General features: G+C 39.2%; 2 protein-coding genes across 3 annotated transcripts in view; one reads left to right on the forward strand and one right to left on the reverse strand.

Moving 5' to 3' along the window:
- The window catches only part of ipo7 (importin 7), a 43,639-nt gene extending 23,317 nt beyond the window's left edge, over positions 1 to 20,322 (reverse strand). Inside the window, exons 1-6 of the mRNA XM_052029604.1 lie at positions 20,174 to 20,322; positions 17,273 to 17,354; positions 4,724 to 4,877; positions 3,468 to 3,626; positions 2,895 to 3,051; positions 589 to 678 (exon numbers count right to left, since the gene is read on the reverse strand). Coding sequence (XP_051885564.1) covers positions 589 to 678; positions 2,895 to 3,051; positions 3,468 to 3,626; positions 4,724 to 4,877; positions 17,273 to 17,354; positions 20,174 to 20,257 — 726 coding nt within the window. The 5' untranslated portion in view covers positions 20,258 to 20,322. The remainder of the gene's footprint in view (positions 1 to 588; positions 679 to 2,894; positions 3,052 to 3,467; positions 3,627 to 4,723; positions 4,878 to 17,272; positions 17,355 to 20,173) is intronic.
- Positions 20,323 to 20,559: 237 nt separating this feature from the next.
- tmem41b (transmembrane protein 41B) overlaps positions 20,560 to 20,880 on the forward strand; it is a 35,171-nt gene continuing 34,850 nt past the window's right edge. Inside the window, exon 1 of one of the 2 annotated variants that reach the window (XM_052029613.1) lies at positions 20,560 to 20,629. The gene's annotated coding sequence lies outside the window, so the exon portion shown is untranslated. The remainder of the gene's footprint in view (positions 20,630 to 20,880) is intronic. The other variant, XM_052029612.1, reaches the window with a different exon arrangement.

The following is a 20,880-nucleotide window of genomic DNA, read 5'->3' on the forward strand; positions in this document are numbered from 1 at the left end:
CAAATCAATGTGCAAAGCTCAGTTTCATAACTGGTTATGAAACAAATCTTTACAGCAAAAAAAGCCAATTAAGCACAAGTTTATGACATTTACTATTGTCCATTTTCAGAAGATGACAGAAGAAAATCCAAGGAATACAAAATACAACACTTAAAAAGTTATGAGAAATATACACAGGAAAAGGAAAAAAACATTTAAAATTGCTGCATTTTACTTGTGCAAGACTAGTCAGTAGAGTTATTCAAAATTAAGTTCATTTCTCTTGCATTATAAACTAATTGTGATGGCCTATGTTTATCACTTGGGAATCAAAAATCACCATAAAATTATAATATTTTTATTAAAGTGGTTTAATATTTTAATAAATAACATCACCACCTCCCACAAACTTCTATTGATTATGATGGCTTTCAAAATTTGAAACCTAAATCCTCTGTTTTGTCCCCCAAAAAAGTGCTTCAATTTTAATTTCACTTCATTTTTACTCATCTACCATATGCCTTGGTCAAGAGCATCTTAATATACAGTTCACATACTTCACCAACCTGAGAAGGGAAGAGGGAACAAAAACAAAAAGTAACAACTTACAGGAGGAACATCCCTATCAACAACAGTTTTCAGAATTTCCATCCATTCTGTAAGGTTCTGTTGGCTTATCAGCTCCAACGGTAGAGTGTACTGTAATCAGAAAACAAAACTCATTAAAAGTTCCAAGTTCAGTCCACACTATCCATTTCATTCAAAATAAGCTTTTATTTATAAGAGTTTGGCAAAGTGATTTTATGGGATAAGTAAGTGGCCCATTACATTTTTGATCCAGCACCATAATTGCTTAACAGAACTGGACAGGTCAAAAGGAGCTTATTGCATGGTACAATTCTAAGTATAGTATCAAGTAAATAAAGCAATCCATGCCTGCATACAGTAAGACCTAAATAACATTCAGGAACAGGGTGATAAGTGCAAAGTAACATTTGTGCCACACAAGTATAAGACACCAGCCATCTCCATAAAGAGGGAATCTAACCACCTATCCCTGACATTCAATGGCACTACCAGCAATACCCTGGAGGGAACTTAGATTAATCAGAAACTTGATTAGCCACATATATACTGTACCTACAAGATCAGAGGCAGGGTACGAAGGGTCATTGCCCTGAAATGTAAACTGTTTCTCTCTCTACAGAATGCTGCCTGACCAGCTGAGTATTTTCAGGACTTCAGTTTGTACATCAGAAGCAGGTATCATGTGGTAATTGTCTCGCCTCCTGAAAAGTCTTGTCCTCAAGTGTTTCCACTTGTATTGCCAATCCACTGCTAAACTGTAACCTCTACCAAAAATGAACACTGTGCATGCATTGTATACAAGTTCCCCATCTGACTTAAAGATACATCACTGTTCCTTCACAGTTACCAGGCCTAAATCCTGGTACCATATCCCAAACAAATGTCAGAAAGACTACAACAATCCAAGGCAGCAACTTACCACCATCTTCAATTTAAGATGAGCAATAAATACTGGCCTTGCCAGCATCATCCACATCCTATAAATAAGAACAGCAGGAGGCAACATAGAAGAATAATGTCGACAAACCTGGGCAAGTACCTGGGTTTAACAATAGCACCAAACAACTACAATCAAATAGAGAATGGCCATAATCAAATAGAGTACAAAGAAGTGATCTGATATTCACCCTGTTCCACTTTGATCACTCCCCATGATCCTGGACTCCAACAAAATTCAAAAGTCCAACTCATTGTCGCGGATGTGCATTATCAATTCATATTTTGTTTGCTGGCTCAGCTGCAGTTATCATAATTAGCCCAACTATCTAAGGTGACTGCCTCCCCATAATCATACATTGTTGATATAACAATTATCAAGCCCAGGATTTGAATTATTATTCACCATTTTAACAGATAATCTAAAAACAGAACCGATGAAGTACATGCCACATGAAATTTTCCAGCACAAAGGCTAATAGGGTCATAAGGTCTATACTGGTGCTTATGCTCAGAAGAGTCCACTCTGACTTCATTTATTCATTCTGTCAACAAATCCTATTTTTTTTCTCCATAATGTGTAAAAATATTTTTTAACATAGCATGTCATTTTGATCTTATCATTTTACCAACAGACATACAAGTTAAATTAAGTAAATATGCATGCGTGATGCATATTTCATTTAAATAGACTCTTTTCAGTTTTGGACTCCATTTCATCTCCAAAAGTGTAGGGAATTTCCCACGTAGTAGCTAAAGTGCTATTCAGATAGAAGAGACTTTTTGCTCACTTAAGGGCAAATGGACAATAAGAATAGTCATCAAGAAAGTAGGAAATGTAATGTGTAACCCCAAAAGTGAGCTTTATCACACGATAGATTCTCACATCAACACAGAATATCCAGAACTGTTGTACTCTTCCTGGAGACGGAGGAAAGAGTCAGAGTTGAAGATCTCCAGAACCACTTAAGACAAAGTATTAGGCCATTATGTCATACAAAATTGGTATTGGTTTATGTACTGTACTAATGACATGACTAAAACAACTTTTCTTTTCTAGGACACAAAAAATCTTTTAGCTGTTCTGCAGAAAGTGATGCAAGTTAGTAGTCACATGTTAACAGAGAAATGTGACCACAAAGAACATTACTGTATTTAACCTGTGGCTTAAGGACCTTTGCTCCAAATGGAAGCTGCCCTCCACTGACCAATGGCAGGGATGGTATGTGTGTGAACTCAAGATCGGCACTAGTTTACCTTAGGTAAACATTTCATTAATTGGGGCAAGGATGGAGTAGCCATTTCCAAGGTGTTGGATTAGTTAACCAAAAAACAGATAATAATCTAAGTACAGAGAAAGGCAGAAGCCATTTCATTTTCTATTATAATACCTGAACCAGTGCATAGAAAATTTTGAAGATTTGTTTTTGAATGAGGACAGAGTGGTCTGAAGGATCTGAGAGAAGTTGGACAAATCGATCTTTCATCATTGGCAAGAAATGCTGCATAGCTGCCACCAATGGACTACGTTCGTCTGATTTCTTGTACCTGTGTACACATAATATGCAAAACAGCATTAAAAGGGAAAGCAACACCAGAAAAATATTCCCACACATGAAATGTGCATTCCCTCATTATGTATAAAATTGCCACAATAAACAGTTTCCCTAGGTAGACTGCGTCCTGGTTGAGTCTGAGGTTGCGGTGTTCTTCACAGTTGCATCCCATGCATTTTGTGCTATTTACATACATGTCAATGGCGTGAATAATTACCAGCTACCAAAATGCCATTCTGCCAGGAAATGTTTTTTGGGAAATGAGAGCTGGAGAAAGTTGGGTAGATGGTTAGGAGATATCTTAAGCAGATCTTCAACACACAGGTCTACAGTAAATTACTATTTGATTTAATCAGCTGCAATAACCAGATGGAAACTATTCAAAGCAAAAATATATGAAGAGCTTACTCATAGTTCTTCACTAACTGATGGAGGCAGAGAAGGATCCCAAGCCAATAGGCACTGTTGTCAGATTGTAGGTAGAAACCTATTTTTTCCACAACAGCTGGCCACCTGCCAGGATAGTCATGCTTGATTATTTGGTGAATGCATGTTGTAAGTTGTACCCTAAAACAAAAATAGACCAGCATTAATTCTAAAAAATGAGATAACACCAGCTATTCACAAAAATAAACTGCATCACGGTTCTATAAATAAACATGATACAGAACTCAAAAATTAAATGTAACTTTTCTATGCTGAACAGTTAAGTTTTAAATTATAGTACAGCCAAAATAACAAACCCAAATACAATAGCTACAGCATTTGTCCACTAACCAAAAACAAAGTACATGTGGCGCTCATGTGCAGTTTTCAACCCCCTTTTTCTCATTTGATTTTCTAATCATTCTCCCCATTTATGCCTATTTCTCTTACAAAAAAGCTCTATGCCAGTGAAAATATTTCTCGTGCCCATTTCAATTTCTATTATGTGAAAGAGTTTAAAAGGGAGTGAGGGAATTTGGACCCTGACTTGCCTAAAGGGAGCACGGGAATACGGGTATTAAGCTATTGCTATCGACTTGTCAATCAGCACTCCAACACAACAATGCAGATTAAGACATTAGCAATCAACATGCAGTGGAATGAAAATTGCTCTCAATGAAATATGCTTATGGATTGGAATCTTGACAGCATAAGATGATAATAACACGAGTTAGAGAGGTTAAAAATTAACCAGGATTCCTGGCCATGACTTCTTCACTAATGTGGATATGTCAATATCACATAAATGGGGTCAAACCAGACCCTCACCTCCAGGTACAAGACTTCAACACATACCATAAGAATTACAACTAAAGAGCAACCACTTCGAAGGGATACTTGACATGATCATCATGCAGAACCATGATCCAACATTATAGCCCCTGGAATGGAATAGGACTAAAGTAGACGCAGGAGTGAAATACTATTTAAGACTATCATTGGCAAATTCAATTCCATCAGCAAAAAAAGTTGCCCATGGCTTCTCTTGTATTTGGATACAAACCATCTTAGCCTAAGCTGAAAAGGACCTCAAATATTAAGAGCCTAAATATATCCTTCAAGCATTTAGAAGGCATTGTAGTGACTTCTCATGGAATGGTGACATTTACTGTTCAGATTTTTTTTTCACGTGGCTACTGCAGATTAATAACGTATATATATTTTTTAAAATTACTAACCTTATCAACTCTGGTGACTGAATTATAGCTTCTATAATGTTGTCACGGATGAACTGTTGATCTTCCTCTGGTATAGTAAATGATGGCACATCACTCGAAGCAGCTTCACGCTCGGCCCAGAATTGTGTAATTGTATTTTTCAAGTAAATTACACCTAAGGGAATTAATATATTTGAAATTACATAACATCAGCTACGAAAATTGATTAATGATGTCTAATTCTAAGTAGAATACATGATCTGAAAAAGATTACTCATGTAGTACTAAATATTTGCATTTGATTAGATGGAGCAGCAACTTAAATTTTAGTAAAGGATACTAAAATTGCAAATGAATCAACCAAAATCCCATGAAAGAAAAAGGAATAGAATATTATGTCAAAAGGATGACAGCAAGTAAAATTGAATGACGCTTACATGGAGCAGAAATGTATACATCTGTTGGGCTGCACAACTATTTTCTGTACTGAAAATTCCTATGTAAAATATCTAGATTAACTTCTCTAAATGGCGATTGATAGCCTCCCCAGAACTCTCCCCTGCTGTTTGAATAACACCAAGGTCTTTTATATTCACTTAAGAAACCAATTTAATGCTTCATGCAAACTCATGCAGAATAGAAGCACCAGCCTAACCTACATGGTCATTTCTCTGGAGTGGGGCTTGAACACAAATTGCAAGATATAAAAATCACAGCTGAAACCCTTATTAACTTCAGGAGCTGATCAACATACACAAAAATCATAAATCATTTACAATTATTTGGGCTAAGCAAATATTTCCACAGCTTTCACAGGTTGAGTTTAGTTCTCAGCAACAAAATGATGCCACCCACCGTTCGATCAGCTTATCCATAGACTTTTTATTGCAATGGTATATTTTTAATTTTAGGAACAGGAATGCCATATTGACAATCCAAAATACTAATGGCTATTCTCACAAAGACTGAAGTCCCAATCTTCCTCCCTGTCCTCTTATCTCTGCTGCCTTTCTAACAGCGCAGTATTAATTCCTTGTGGAGTCTAGCACCAACTTTCCGGTTTATCAACAGTTACACCAAGAAAGCTGCTCACCAAATCTAACCCAGCACAAGCTTCAAAGTTTCATTGACTTCATTTCAAGAGAAACAGGTCCACAGTGATAGGCACAAGACTGATGAATTAAGAGTTTTTGGTTATTTTTCCAGTGTTCATGAATATCAGAGACAACTGAAGTCTTTTGACAGTTGACAAGTCTCAGGCTATGATTTAAACAGCTGTCAAAGCATTACTCAGAAAAGTGCTGCCATTTTGAGTGGGAAGGTCCTGTTGTGCATAAAGGTTCGAAAGGAATTTGCAATACAATTTACCGTATTTGAATACCATTTCAGAAAGGAGCCCTCTACAGGAAATCTGAAACCTGTGCAAACAGGTTTAGCAACTGTGTACCAACTTTTGGAGTCTGATAGAAGAATCATTAATGAGCAACGCAGAGTCTGAACCAGGAAATGCCAGTCAGAAAAATTAATTCAATGTCAAATCACATCAAAGATAGAGGGAAAGATGCTAGAAACAGACAAGCAAGCTAGCATTTTACTCTAAGTCTGCAACATTAACAAAATACTGAAGGAGGACAACGCTATTTTTGTTGTTTTTTGGTGTTTTTGATTTGTTTTTAGAGTGAACAAAGTCACTTTTAAAAATTGACTTAATTTGAATGGATATGCTTCAACTTTCTCTCGACCGTGTCTAAAATGACATAAGTTCAGCAATGCATTATTGCTCAGTATATTTCTATCCTGATTCTCTTTACAAAGTCCCATTATAAAGGAAACACTTGGAGCAAAGCAATATAGACAGCAGCATGTGTAGTTTCTGTCAGCTGCTGCTCAATTTCTATCACATTTTTAGTCTCCCTTTTTCCTACATAAAATTCAGCCACTTGTACTAAAGGCAAGTGCTCTGAAAAGCAAACATTAGAACCTGCATTGTACTTACAAGATAGTGTGTTCAGATACCCTTTGTTCTTGCCAACACCAATAAACAATGAAGACCCTGTGCAGTCAGAGTTACAGAGCACAGAAGCAGGTTCTTTGGCCCACGTCCATGCCAATCTTTTTGCCCACGTCCATGCCAATCTTTTTGCCCATCTACACACAATCCCATTTCCCCACATTAGGTTATTCTATGCCTTGCCTACTTGTTCCTGTCTAAAGGTCTCTTAAATAAGGTAATTATGACTCCACCACCTCCTTCAGCCAGATATCAACCACTCTCCTTGTTTAAAAAAACTAATCTCAAATCCCTTTTAAAACTCCTTCCTCTCACCTTAAACTTATGCCTTCTTGTTTTTATACCCCTACCATAGGAAAAAGATTCTGATTATCTACCCTATTTAAGCCTCTCATAATCTTATACCCCTCTATTAGGTCACTCCTTAGCCTCCTTCGCTCCAGACTATCCATTCTCTCTCCATAATGAAGCACTGCAGCCTTTCTAGTGAAAGTATTCCCATGAATGCTGTTGTGTAGGGAGTTCTAAGAGTTGGACCTATTAATGAAAACAATATGTGTAGCTTGAAGGGAAACCTGCAAGTGGTGGTGTTCCTATATGCCTGCTGTTCTCTCCTTTCTTGGTGTTTGAGGTCCCAGGTCTGCAAGGTGTTCCTGCAGTAGCACAAGTACATTTGTAGATGGAATATACCACAGAAACTCGCACAATCCTGAATGACAATGATGACTTAACATTCAAGAACTTAAAGCTGATTATGCAATTAAGCTGAATGAACCAGATAGCAAATCACAGTCAAGTGCTGAAATCATGAATTTCAGATGTAATAGGGCAAGAGAAAGAAAAAAAAGCAAAGGTTTACATCAAAACAAACTACACCATTACTTTTTGCTCTCACCCAGTTCCAACAGAAGGACGTTGACCCAAAATGTTAACCTTCTTTCTATAGATCTTACCTGACCCAAGCCTTTCTAGCACTCAGTTTTGTTTTTAAAGATTTCCTACACCTACAATATTTGTTCTCCCTCACACCCCTCCCCACATTTGCTGCTACTCAAGTTCACCTTCCAGTAACATATCATTTATTCACACAAAATATAACTAAAGGAGGATCCTGGTTTTTCCAGGTATCACAGGAACACACAAACACATCCTCACCTAATGTTCACAAATGCAGCCCTAGCAGAATTGATTTCCTTTGTAACCCAGAACGCCAAGAAAGCTCGCTGACAGTACCATTTATTTATAAACAGGTTACTTCATCACAGATAGTGAAATAGTATGCTTCTCTGCATAATTTACATGTATGCAAACAATCAATGTTTTATTTGCACATTAACATGCTCTGACATTGTTTGGTTTGTCCACTTTTTCCTGCCAGTGGAGGATTTGGAAAGAGCTTCCATTATAGTTGTAGATAAAAGTGACACACAAACACACATAAACATTGGCTACAAGGTTAAGAAATTCTCAATTTGAAAACAAACTATTGAAGCAGGAAAAGCATGGGAATGTGATATTTAAGTTGTTTTTTTTTTCCAAATGCAAGTCGAACATAAATTGTTGTTCTACGTATAAATCTTACTGCAAAAGGCAACTTTAATTTATATCAAGATACATCAAGTACTTGTAAGTCTGCCTTTCAAAAAACTAAATACCATGGAAATGACATGAATTACAAGTACAATGATTACAAGTACATTTTAAGTTATGTTGTTGCACAAATATTAAACAGTACAAGAAACAGAGCAAGGAAATAAATATCACCACTGAACCAAAGTAGTAGAGTAGATCTGAACTTCTCTAACAGAAGGAATAAAACTCAGTTGACTGCAGTGGATGTAAGGATGCATTAATACCATTATTTCTCATTATGAACAAGAGGTATAGCAACCTAAAAAATACTTGTGTGTATAGGTGCCATATCATTGGCTGCAACTGAAATAAGGTGATGGCTTAATTAAAAAAAAGAGCACTCACAAAACACTTCTGGAACTTTCTCCATTTTTAGCTCATCTCCAAGAATGTTCTGGTCAGATTTATCAGAGGCCTTTTGTGTTATACCACAGCTTAAGTAATTACAATTTCATTCCCGTCTCTTGTACTTTTAAATTTTATTTTGAAGGATTTTGGAGGTGCAGAAACAAACTATGCATAATGTATAGGCACACCCATTTGTGATTTCAAGACAATTATTCTGAATTGAAAAATTAGTTTGGGTAATGATCAAAAGTATCAGCCTGTGATCCCTTTGAAAAGTGCTTACTGGACAAACACAGTACCAGGCAAGTTTGATACTTTAATTACAATCCTATAATGAAATTGCCCAATAACAAAATTTACATGTTAAAAAAAAGGCCATTCAGGCAAGGTTCTTTGGGTGCCACAATAATTGACAATGAGAAAGAAAATAGTTTATAATCCTCTTATTTTAAAGCAGTAAACATATAAACTTTCAAGTGTAGAAGGGAAGCTCTGAAGTGAAATTACAAACACTGAAATTGTCATAAAAATGGCATCAACATTTCTTGGTCAGTACTACTGAACCACCCAGCTCTCTTTGATCTTGCCTCTGCTCTTAAATTACATCAATATTTCCGGTTGCAACCTAAACCTTCAGTGCTTTGTTCAACCTGCACTTGGTTGACTGCCAGTAAGTGGAGCAAGTGAACTGTACCTACACTTGCACTTAATTCTTCATCCAACTTTTGGTTAGCTCAATGGTCTCCCATGTTAGAGCACAGGCTACTACCTAACCAGAACTCTACAGACTCAACTGCAACACTCTTACTCAGCTCTGCTCATGTTTTTGATTACCAATGTGGCAGCATACCACAGTAGTGTAACAGAATGGGTTGTTTCAGCAGATCCACCCCTTCATACACATTTACCCTCATGATGGATTCTACTTTGTTACTACACAAAGCCTACATTTGAGTTAAGAGTATATATCCTTTCATGTGAAGCTATTTCCTCTAACAATTTGACTATGCCACCTTCTCCCTACCTGCAAAAGGATCATTTTGATTAACCACTCAAATGCTCAATTTTCCTCCTTTTTTGTTTGACCTTCTATGCACTTTTTAGAAATGTAGATACTTCTAATACCTTGAGTATGGTTATAAAAATGAAAGCTTTGACTTCTAAATGTCTTTTATAACAAAATAGTTCCAATTTTAGATGCCAGCAGGATTAAGTCATCAATGCACTCCTTCTACGCCAAGTACATCCTTTCTGCATGAAACCAAAATATTTTGGATGCAGTCTAACAAAGGCCCTACACAGTTGCAATAAGAATTTCTTACTTCTGTAATCAAACACCCTTATGACAAATGCTAACGTACCATTTTCTCTCCCAATCACTTATTGCATCTACATATTGGCCTACAGCGACTTGCTTAAAAGGACCTAGATATACTTGTACACATCAATACAACCCAACCTCTCAAATATTTAACAAATACTCTGCTTTTTGCATCAAAGTGGATGACCATATTTTCTATGTGCCATGTTGTTATCCACTTGTTAACATAGACTATGAATAGCTGGGGGTAAAACTGATTCTTGTGGTCCCCACTTATCATAGCCTGAGAATAATCTGTCTATTCCCCCTCTTTGCCATCAGCCCAATAGCCAATTCTCAACCTACGTCAATTAGGCAACAAGGCGGCCACAGCCATGACCACTGGACTCTCTTACAACAGTTTCCCAACCCCAATTTATTTCCCACACTGGCAGTTGCACTCAGGGTCATAGCTGATCCGAAGAGGAACTTCTGATTATACATCTACTCCATCACTGAGACCACAATCTCTATCTCAGGAACATGTCCTAATTTGCCCTCCTTCCCAAACTCATCTGCTGAAATCTCAATGCCTTTTGTTAGCTCCAGACTCAAATATTCAAATACTCTATTGAGCAGCTTGCAACTCTGCATAGATTTGAACATTTGCAGTCAAACACACACTAAGACCTATTTACCCATCTAACTACTGAATTGCACATGTTCCCAATTTGGCAATGCCTCAATTTAGAAGTTATCCTTGTATCCTAATCCCTCCATGACTTTGTCCTCCTAATTTCTCAACTCTTGCACCGAATAAACACCAAGATCTGTGCTCTTGTGCATTGCACATCTGTGCCAGCACCAATGTTCTCACTGCTGCTTGAGCCACAAATGCTGGAATTCTCTAAATTTCTCAATCCTTTCTCCTCCAAGCAGGGACATGAAACCTTTCATTAACCAAGCTTTTGGTCATCTATCCAAATGTCTTAGTTGGCTATCAAAGCATTATAGCAATATATCTTATTTGACTATGCTAAAGATTCAATGTAAACACAAGTGACCACTGCCCTCTCAAATCGCTAAACTCAAACAGGGTGTTAGTGTTAATGAAATTTAGGGAGAGCAATTAATTCACAGCAGGCCAGGCATTTAAAAAGAAACATGCTTGAGAAGAATAATCCAATAAATTTACTATAAAATTAAAGCATCCAATGCTGCAACATCCCAGAGTGCCTCAGAGATGCTATAATAATGACCATTTTCAAGAAAGGAGACAAATCTAATTGTGGTGACTTCAGAGTGGCCTCCCTGTTTGACAGAGGGAAAGTTGTTGCCAGGGCCATCCTCAACTGCCTCCTCCTAATAGCCATAAAGTTGCTCCATCAGCCAGAGAGACAATCCTCACTGTGGGACAACTCAAAGAAAATTGCAGATGGCAGCACCAGCCACTATTCCTGGCCACATTCAACCTGATCAAAGCCTGTTTGATCCACGATGCAAAGTAAAGACCCTCTTCCAGCTGCTCTACAACACTGTTTGATAAGGGCTCACAGCCAAACCCTGGAAACCATGGACCACTTCCAATACCTTGGGAGCCACCTCTTGGCAAAGATAAACATCAATGAAAATTAATACCACCTTTGCACCAACACAGCCTTTGGTTATCTGAGGGAAAGAAAATTTGACAATCAAGCCCTCAGACTTGGCACAAAATTCTTGGTCTACTGGGCAGAAGGGAGCTCTGCCCTCCTGCTTCTGAGGCCTGGACCACCTACATCAGGCACCCCCAATATAATGGGAAAAATACCACTGCTCTCTCTACATAAACCTCCAAATTCACCTGAAGGATCATCAAATTAGTGTCCAGGCCAATATCCCTGGTATCAAGGTCTCAATTACACTCGATTGGCTCCATTGGGCAGACCATATTGTTTGCATGTCCAACTTCAGACTCCTGAAACTGACATACTATTCCAAGCTCAGACGTGGGAAAAGATTACCAGGCAAACGGAGGAAAAGATTGAAGGATATACTCAAAACCTCCTCAAAGAATCGCAACAGCACCAATGACTCTGGTTCATGACTTCCTGAAGTGGAGTAGCATTTTGTATAGTATTGACAACTTTGAGGCTATGCTGTAGCACACGGAGGCCCTGGTTTAGGAATGGACTCCTCCCAACCCCCACACTGCCCCAAAATTACCTACCAATTTACAAAAGATTCTGCAGTTCCCATATTGACTTCATTAGCCACCTCAGAACCCACATGGAAGCAAGCCACACACACTCTGAGAGACTGCCAAAGCCTACCATGTGAAAATCTAAGGACTGATAATGCATTTCTCTGTTTTTTGACATATCCATTCAAACTAACAGCCTTTACAGAGATTTCTAAACTGCTGCATTAAACCTAGTTCTTAGTGAGAACCAGTGGTCATTTAGCAGTGAAAAAATCAATAGTCAGGTTACATGAACCTGATCTGATTTGCTGCTTGTGTGCAGTTTCTGTACAATTTTATATTAATTGCACTAACACAGTACATCCTAATCTGCAGGTGCACTCCTGGTTTCAGAGGCTTCAAACATTGGCTCGTGTATGATTAATGGTGCCTCTGCACCATTATATGAAAATGGAATGACTTAGTCAAAATTAAAGTCTATACCCAAAATGCAGTTCTTAAACAAGATTTAGTGCAGCTTGTAGTTCTTCACTGGTGATTCTAAAAACCAAAAAAACAAAGTAAATTAAGTGGTAGTTCACAAAATGCTTCGAATTGTTTACAAATTCTGTGCAGACTGTACACTTTTGACACCCACAGGGAAATGAATTGAAAGATGAAAAGCTGGTCATTTTCAGCACCCGAACACAGATACATACAAAACTTTTTAATTGGTGTTTGATGAACTCTAAGAGTCAGTTTGACAATAAATAGGAAGAAATTAGTGCTGGGCACTATTGTTTACTATTTACACAACTGATTTGGGCTTCAAAAATCAGGTGTACAATTTTAAGTGTGCAGAAACTTTTCTTTTGCCGGCAATGAAAATACATGTAACAAAACGTGGAAGTATATTAATAAGGACGAAGAATGGGCATCTAATTGCTAAATACATTTCTACACAGACAAAAGTGAATTTGGGACATTTTAATAGGAAGAATAGGACAATTCTTACAAATGAGCAAGCCATGCAATGGCATTTATTTCTACTATGATGGGATTAGATGAAGCATGGTAAGAGGTGGCCAGTTTGAAAGATAAACATTGACATGCCACTTGCCATTTACAGCTGCCAGATTCAAATCCCAGCTTAAGCACAAGTGAAGACTGGGAATCGAACTTGGTTGGTATCAGTGCTACAGTGGACCATACTTGGAACTAAAAATGGGCATCAAATTAAGTATTCTCCCCACCTCATTTTAATTTTTAAGTATCCATAACATCACTTGGGTTGTCTTTTTTAAAAATTTTTACCTCCGCTTCAGTTCAGAATTTTTTATGGTATTAAAATGGATTACTATTGGTTATTCAAAAACTTCAACCAATAAAGTGCACCAACCTTTGGCTTCTGCAACTACAAAAATCAAAATTCAAATGTATTAAGTAATTAAAATTAATTTGATTCACTACTTATACGTCAACACCTTTCCTTAAAAAATTGCTTGAGTACCGCCAAATTTCAAAGCATCGTACATAAAATTAAAAAGTGCAGTCTCAAATTCATGAGCAAAACATCTGTCCCTTATAGAAATCAACTAAAATGAAAACAAAGCACAAGGAAGAGGAAGGCTTATCAGGCAATGGTGCAATCGAGAACCAGGGTGAATCAAGATGAGCCCCTTTGAACTATTTTGCAAAACTGTTCATGTAGCAAGAATTCTGCAACATTCACGCCAACCTTGCAGCAAAAATTTGCCAGTCGTCTTGGAAAATGATTTGCAATGCATGCAAACATAGGGAATAATGCAAACCATTTGATAAAATCCCTGATGTACACTGTGATCCAGTTTTGGGAGTCCCATTTATATTCAATGATGACAAGAACAAAAATGGGAATACTATAATGGCTAACTTGAAAATTGTATATTATGCGACTTCCTCTTTCTAGCAACATTGTTTTGAGAAGTTCTCAACACATTCATAAAGTCATTGGCTGAAGTGGCAAGTTTTGAAGTACACCTACCATGATTTCAGAGGAATATGCACCTAGGTCACTTGCCACATTAGCTACCATAATAAAAGGCTAGATTTAAATCTGCTTACTTTGAGGTGGCAGTGGATTACATTATTCATGCCAGTGCTCTATTCAAACATGTATAGGAGTTTAAGTGAGCCTACTCTGCAATCAGCTAGAAAATAGGTTTAGCACTAAAAGTGATCCAATCAGACATGATGTCTGACTGGTTTTCTTTTACCAAGCTGTTAGCTGCCCAGTTGAATAATTGAGAATCACAAAATATCTACGAGGCAACACAGCCTCTGGAATAAAATCCCTTAAACTAAACAATTCCAGCAAAACTTATCATCTTCCATGTAATCACACACACCTTTACATTTTTGTCCTTGCTTTTACTCTTTCCCCCACTGCCACCACACAACTAACACATGCACTGTTTTTGATGGCCTTGTATAGCACCCTGAAAGCCAAATTTGAATTCTGCAAGTTATTCATTGCTAGTGATTTGATAGCTTAAAAAAAATTCTTCCAAGTAAGCCTTCAGAGTTTATTGTTAACATCAATTAATTCCAAACACTTCAAGCCCTAATAATTTTTTTGGAAAATAAGTATTTACCTCTACCAAGAATATATATTTGAAAATAGATGGTCAGAAAGCAAAATTTATTCTTAAAATTAAACTCAAGTGAATAATATAAAGACTTGAAAATAAAATTTTACATACAAAATAAAAATTTGAGAAAAAAGATACAGAACAGGGAAGAGGAGACAAATTGATAGTTAAAATGGCTAAATATCCTCTATTTATGCAATTTAATGGTTAAAGTAGCTAAAGCCACACTTGACACACGAGCCATTGAAGTACTGTACTTTGGTTTATTCCAACCTATACTCAGAACATTCTGTCCGGTGGGTCTGTGTTAGCTACCAGGGAGCAATCCATTTAGACCCATTCCCCTTCGTATTTCCATATAACACTACAACTTATCTTCCTCCCATACATACCCATCAACTCGTCTTTGATTCTTTTGGCCATCAATTTGCACTAATTTACAGTAACCAATTAACCTACCAGCATACATTTGGGATATGGGAGAAAACCAGAGCACCTAAGAAACGCATGTAGTCACAGTGAGAACATGCAAACTCTGCAGTAATAGTATCCAAGGACTGAACCCAAATCCCTGGAGCTATGTGCACTAACTACTGCACCACTGTGCTATAACTTAAGATAGCTGGGTTAGTAAGGCAATTTCTGCTGTTCCTGCAGTGAGGGATAAAGAACAAATTCTTTTTTTTTGAAGTGTATAGTCCAACACTGCACCAAAGTACTGAATTGTCACATGCAAAGAGTGGGTTTTAGATTGTCTGTTGATGCCATATGAACAAGTAAACGTCCTCCAATAAACAAAAATCTCTGTGTTTGCTTAAGCTTAACTATAAAGCTATAAACTTATTATGGAACTACACCTGAATAATATATTTTGCCAATAGTTTTTCCGCTGATTATAACATTTTAAAGAACAAAAGCACTTCAAAATAATCAAACAGCCAAGAAAACTAGACACTAGCCCAAGAAGAGATTGGGAGGGCGTCTGAAAATTTGGACAAAGACGAGTTAAGAAGGGGATGGGTGACTGCTTATTAAAGTTGGGCAAAGTGAAATGATTCCCTCATACACTTGATTAGTTATATTCATCTCCCTGGTCCTACACTCATCCCTGGAGCATCTGGACAGTAAAGACAACTATGTTAGACTATTGTTTACTGACTGCAACTCCACCTTCAATACTATAATTCAAACTCATCTCCAAACTCCTTGACCTGGGACTCAAACCCTCCCTTCACAACTGGATCCTTGACTTCCTCACCAGCAGACTGCAATCAGTAAGGATAAGCAGCAACACTTCTGCCACAATTATCCTCAACACTGGTGCCCACAAGGCTGCGTCCTCAGCCCCCTACTTTACTCCCCATACACTCATGACTACACAGCCAGATTCTGCTTCAAGTCCATCTACAAGTTTGAAGATGACACCAGCTTAGTGGGCCATATCTCTAATAACGATGAGTTGGAGTATAGGAAGGAGAACGAGAGCCGACTGGCATGGTGTCATGACAACAACCTTCCCCTCAATGTCAGCAAAACAAGAGCTGGTCATTGACTACAGGAAGAGGGGCAGTGCACATGCTCCTGTTTACATCAGCAGCGCTGAGGTCGAGGGCTTCAAGTTCCTAGGAGTGAACATCACCAATAGTCTGTTTTGGTCCAAGTTTACGTAGATGCCATGACCAAGAAAGTGCACCAGCTCCTCTGCTTCCTCAGAAGGCTAAAGACATTTGGCATATCCCCTTTGATACTCTTAATTGTTAATCAATGCACCATAGGAAGCATTCTATCCGGATTCATCACGGCTTGGTAGGGCATCTGCTCTGCCCGAGATGGCAAAAAACTGCAGAGAGTTGTGGACACAGCTCAGCACATCATGGAAACCAGCCTCCCCTCCATGGACTCTGTCTATACTGCTCGCTGCCTCAGTAAAGCAGCCAATACAATCAAAGACGCCACCCAACCTGGACATTCTCTCTTCTCCCCCCCTCCCATCGGGCAGAAGATAACAAAAGCTTGAAAACACATATCACCAGGCTCAAGGACAGCTTCTATCCCACTGTTATAATACCATTGAACAGTTCCCAAGAACGATAGGTTGTGAGGTTGAATCCATCTTATCTCGTTACGGCCTTGCACCTTACACTGCACTTTTTCCTCTAAATGTAACATTTTATTTGGTATTCGGTTATCACTTCTCCCTTTACTAGCTACCTCAATGTACTAATGTGATGAAATGATCTGTATGGATGGCATGCAAAACAAAGTTTTCACTGTACCTCAGTACATGTGATAATAATAAACCAATTTAATTTTGCACATGGAAAATCTCAAATGTTATACCCACTATTTTATGGTCCCAAATTATTTTGCTTTTGACCATAATCTGATGCAACATGAAGAACAAACAGATAGAAAACGTATAATGAGTAAAATAGAATATCAAATTTAGGTCTTCTTTAGGCTCCTCTGCCTGGTGTTAATCACATACCTGCTTGCCTTACAGGCAAATCCAGTTGGTCTGACATTGTGATTTGAAGCAGCGTTGATACAAAGGTAACTGCTTTGTTCGCCTGTAGTAGCAAAAAATATAATCTATTAAACACATTTAAATGATATACCTACTTACAAACTGCAGACCAAGATTTCTATATTAAAACAGTAGAGGATTCAGTGGTGAGAAACAGTGGACATCAGCAAACAATGTTCCCACCATTCCTCCAGGAAAGCTGGCTGTGCTGCAAAGTCCCTTCTATTCTAACTCATCTTGACAATATGGCACTCTCAAAGCACTTCAACCCTAATTTTGGATGAGCAGCTTCCACAATACCAATGAAATACTTTTCTCCAGTCCATAATCTTTAATAATTTTTGCCTTGAGTGAGGGAATTTTGTGCCATCTTTTATGTTAGATTCTTTCCCAGAAGATTAACAGTCCTCAAACTCACTTCACCAAGACACTTTCACCCCAATTTTAACTAGAAATTAATCTTGAAGTGAATGCAGCTTCAAGTGCTGAAAGAACTGTGCAACAATCCATCTGCCAATTCAAGTTTCCATTTTCTCTTACTGTGTTGATGCTCTCTCGTATAAAATATTAAAAACCAAGTTCTCAGGAACATCTGTTACCATATTTCCAACTGTCTTCCTCATAAGATTACTGATCAAGTATGCTTACAACAACTAGATGTGTTAAACACTCAGTAGCAATTAATCAATTGAGAGATTGATAGTAAGGGATTAACAAATTATTCATTTTTGGACAACATTTCAAACCCTTCAGATGGTCACACCTTTCAACAGGAATTATTGAAAAAATTGAAGGAATAAAGGTCAAAAGTAGTCATTCCAATCATAATCTTGTTTGAGGGATGCTAACTCAGCACAAACCCACTCCAAAAGCAGTCTATTTAAAAGGAAAAATCAAAAACAGGAAGTAATAGAAACAGATCATTCAACACCTGTGCAGATATTAGATAACTTAATATTTTAGATGTAGAGATTCTTCTTTCACGCCAAAAACATAATAATAAGCAGCCATGTATTAAAACAGTTCGAAAGTCATGGATAAGGCAAATGACCAAAAAAAATTTGTGTGGCTCACAGAATAAACAATAGATAGGAAAAGCAGAAAATCCTAAAGAAAATTCCAAGAAAACCCAAAGGATTAACACAGATTTAAAGATGATCATATAGCTAAAGTCTAAGGTAACCAAAAGCAAGGTTGCACCAATAATGTGCTGACATCTAATACTTCAGCCATTTCTTACAAAAATGTACTTCTCATAATCAGGTTGATCCAACACTTATCCAATTTTACCAAAAAGAATGACAGAAACATGGGGAGATGTTTCTAAAGTAGCCAGCTCCTTTATTCTAACGAGGGTGCAGCAATCACGTGCCCAAAATCTTTAATGCACTGTATTTTACTGTTAACATAATTAAAAATTAGAATATAACCTTCACTGAATGACTAGTCAATTTACATTGTTTTTAAGCATGATATGAATGGGTGGTTTGTGATCAGTATGTTATTTATTGCCTTCTTGACACAATGCACTGCAGAATAAGCAGAATTCACCAAAGCAAACGATTTGTTGCATCAAAAACTGATCCAAGATGAAGGTGAATTTGAGAACTAGGAGTTGGTGACAAAATGCAAGTGTTATAACAAAGTGTGTAATAATTTCTTATTAGGTCATCAAACATTAATTGTTTCTCTCCACAGGTGCTGCCTGACCCAAGTATGTCCAATATTTCCTGTTATATACTGGATTGTGGTCAAGCTCCCCACCCTTAAATGGCCAATTCAAATTGGACAAGAGGATATCATCATGGTCAAAGGTCACCAGTATTCACCTCTATGTCCTGGAGATGTGCAGCAGTTAATTTGATAGGCTTTTCTTTAAAAAAAAGTCAACAGTATTCATGAGTTCCATCTCCCCCCCACCCAAAAAAAAATCCAGTTGGAGGAAAAATGAGTATTGTGAAGGACAACTTGGACCCCATATCATTTCAATGAATTCCAATAAATCGTTTATTAGAACTCAGTAGACAAGTTACACTTGCCCCTGCTATGTGAATCAGCGGCTCTGAAATGCCAGACAGAAGGCACCGTCGGGCAGAAATTGCAAGTTTGGTTGACATCAAAAATGTATTTAGCAAATCAAAAATCTAACTTGCTCAAATGTAATAACAAAACTTACAAGAAAATGGGCTGTAACAAATCATACAAATTTTTATTGATTAAGGTCTGCCCACAAACTAACACTTCTTTCTTTTACCCCAACTACTAACACCCCGGCCAACACTGTCGTTGAACAATAGAAAGCTTGTCATCAGCGTTATCGAGCAGGACAAGTCGATGTGCACTCTTTACTCATTAATGCGCTGATAAAGCTGTGGAAAAGTTACATTTGGCGGAAGGAGTTAAATGCAAAATGACGATAAATGAGGGAGGAAAGAAATATACACGTGGTTAAAACATTTAAAAACCCATGATTTTGCTTAACAGACAAGTATGAGGACGGTTGTGTTGCCGGGGCTCAGGTACGAATGCTGTGCCCGCACTAAAGCTCATCATCCACTGGCTACATGAACGCCACATCGTTGGCCTGAAGTGAGAACAAACCCCAAACGGCAAGTTTAACTTTGATTCCATTTATTGCAGTTACCAATCCCTGCAGATTAGAAGCTCAATAAATCGACTCCCAAGACCACTTGAAGGTGCAAAAATCCCGGGCTCAGCCTGCCTGCCGCAGCCGCCGGGCCCAGGCCGGACGCGACACTGAGGCCTGGTCGGCCGGCCAGCCAGTCCCAGGCCTTGATTTCACCCCGAGCGCACACCGTCAGCTGCCAAGAGCCGGGGCCTGGCCTGCGACTGCTCCGTTACCTCGTTGAGCTGGCGCTCGGCCGCCTCCCTGAGCGCAGGGTCCATGGTCCCCCTCAGGGCCTCGATAATGTTGTTCGGATCCATAGGAAGTTTCTCCGCCGCGCTCTCGAGGAAAATCGACGTTTAAAAGGGGGAAAAAAACTTAAAACAGCGTCGCGTCCCCCCCTCTCTCCCTTCTTTTTGTTTTGGAAGGAGGTTTTGAGGGAGCAGTGGCCGCGCTGGCTGCGGTTCAGTCGGCCTCTGGGCTGCGGCCCGCCGCTGCGCACATGGACGCTGCGCCTCCACAGCCGCCGGCGCCAAAGGAAGGGCGTCGCGCGCCGGGCCCGGATACTGGGGCGCGAGGCGGCCCGTCACCCGCCGGCCGGCCCACCCACCGCCTTCCGCTTCCGCCGGCCGTCGCCCGGGGCCGCATAGGAAATGTAGTCTGCTCTCGCCTGCGCGGCTGCCGGCAGCGACGTGAGCACCACCCCCCTCCGCCGCCTCCCTCTCGCCCCCCCCCACTCCGCCGCCTCCCTCTCGCCCCCCCCCCACTCCGCCGCCTCCCTCTCGCCCCCCCCCCCACTCCGCCGCCTCCCTCTCGCCCCCCCCCACTCCGCCGCCTCCCTCTCGCCCCCCCCCCACTCCGCCGCCTCCCTCTCGCCCCCCCCCCACTCCGCCGCCTCCCTCTCGCCCCCCCCCCACTCCGCCGCCTCCCTCTCGCCCCCCCC

This window comes from Pristis pectinata, chromosome 14 (genome assembly GCF_009764475.1).
Source record: "Pristis pectinata isolate sPriPec2 chromosome 14, sPriPec2.1.pri, whole genome shotgun sequence".
In the NCBI taxonomy this organism is placed as follows: domain Eukaryota; kingdom Metazoa; phylum Chordata; class Chondrichthyes; order Rhinopristiformes; family Pristidae; genus Pristis; species Pristis pectinata.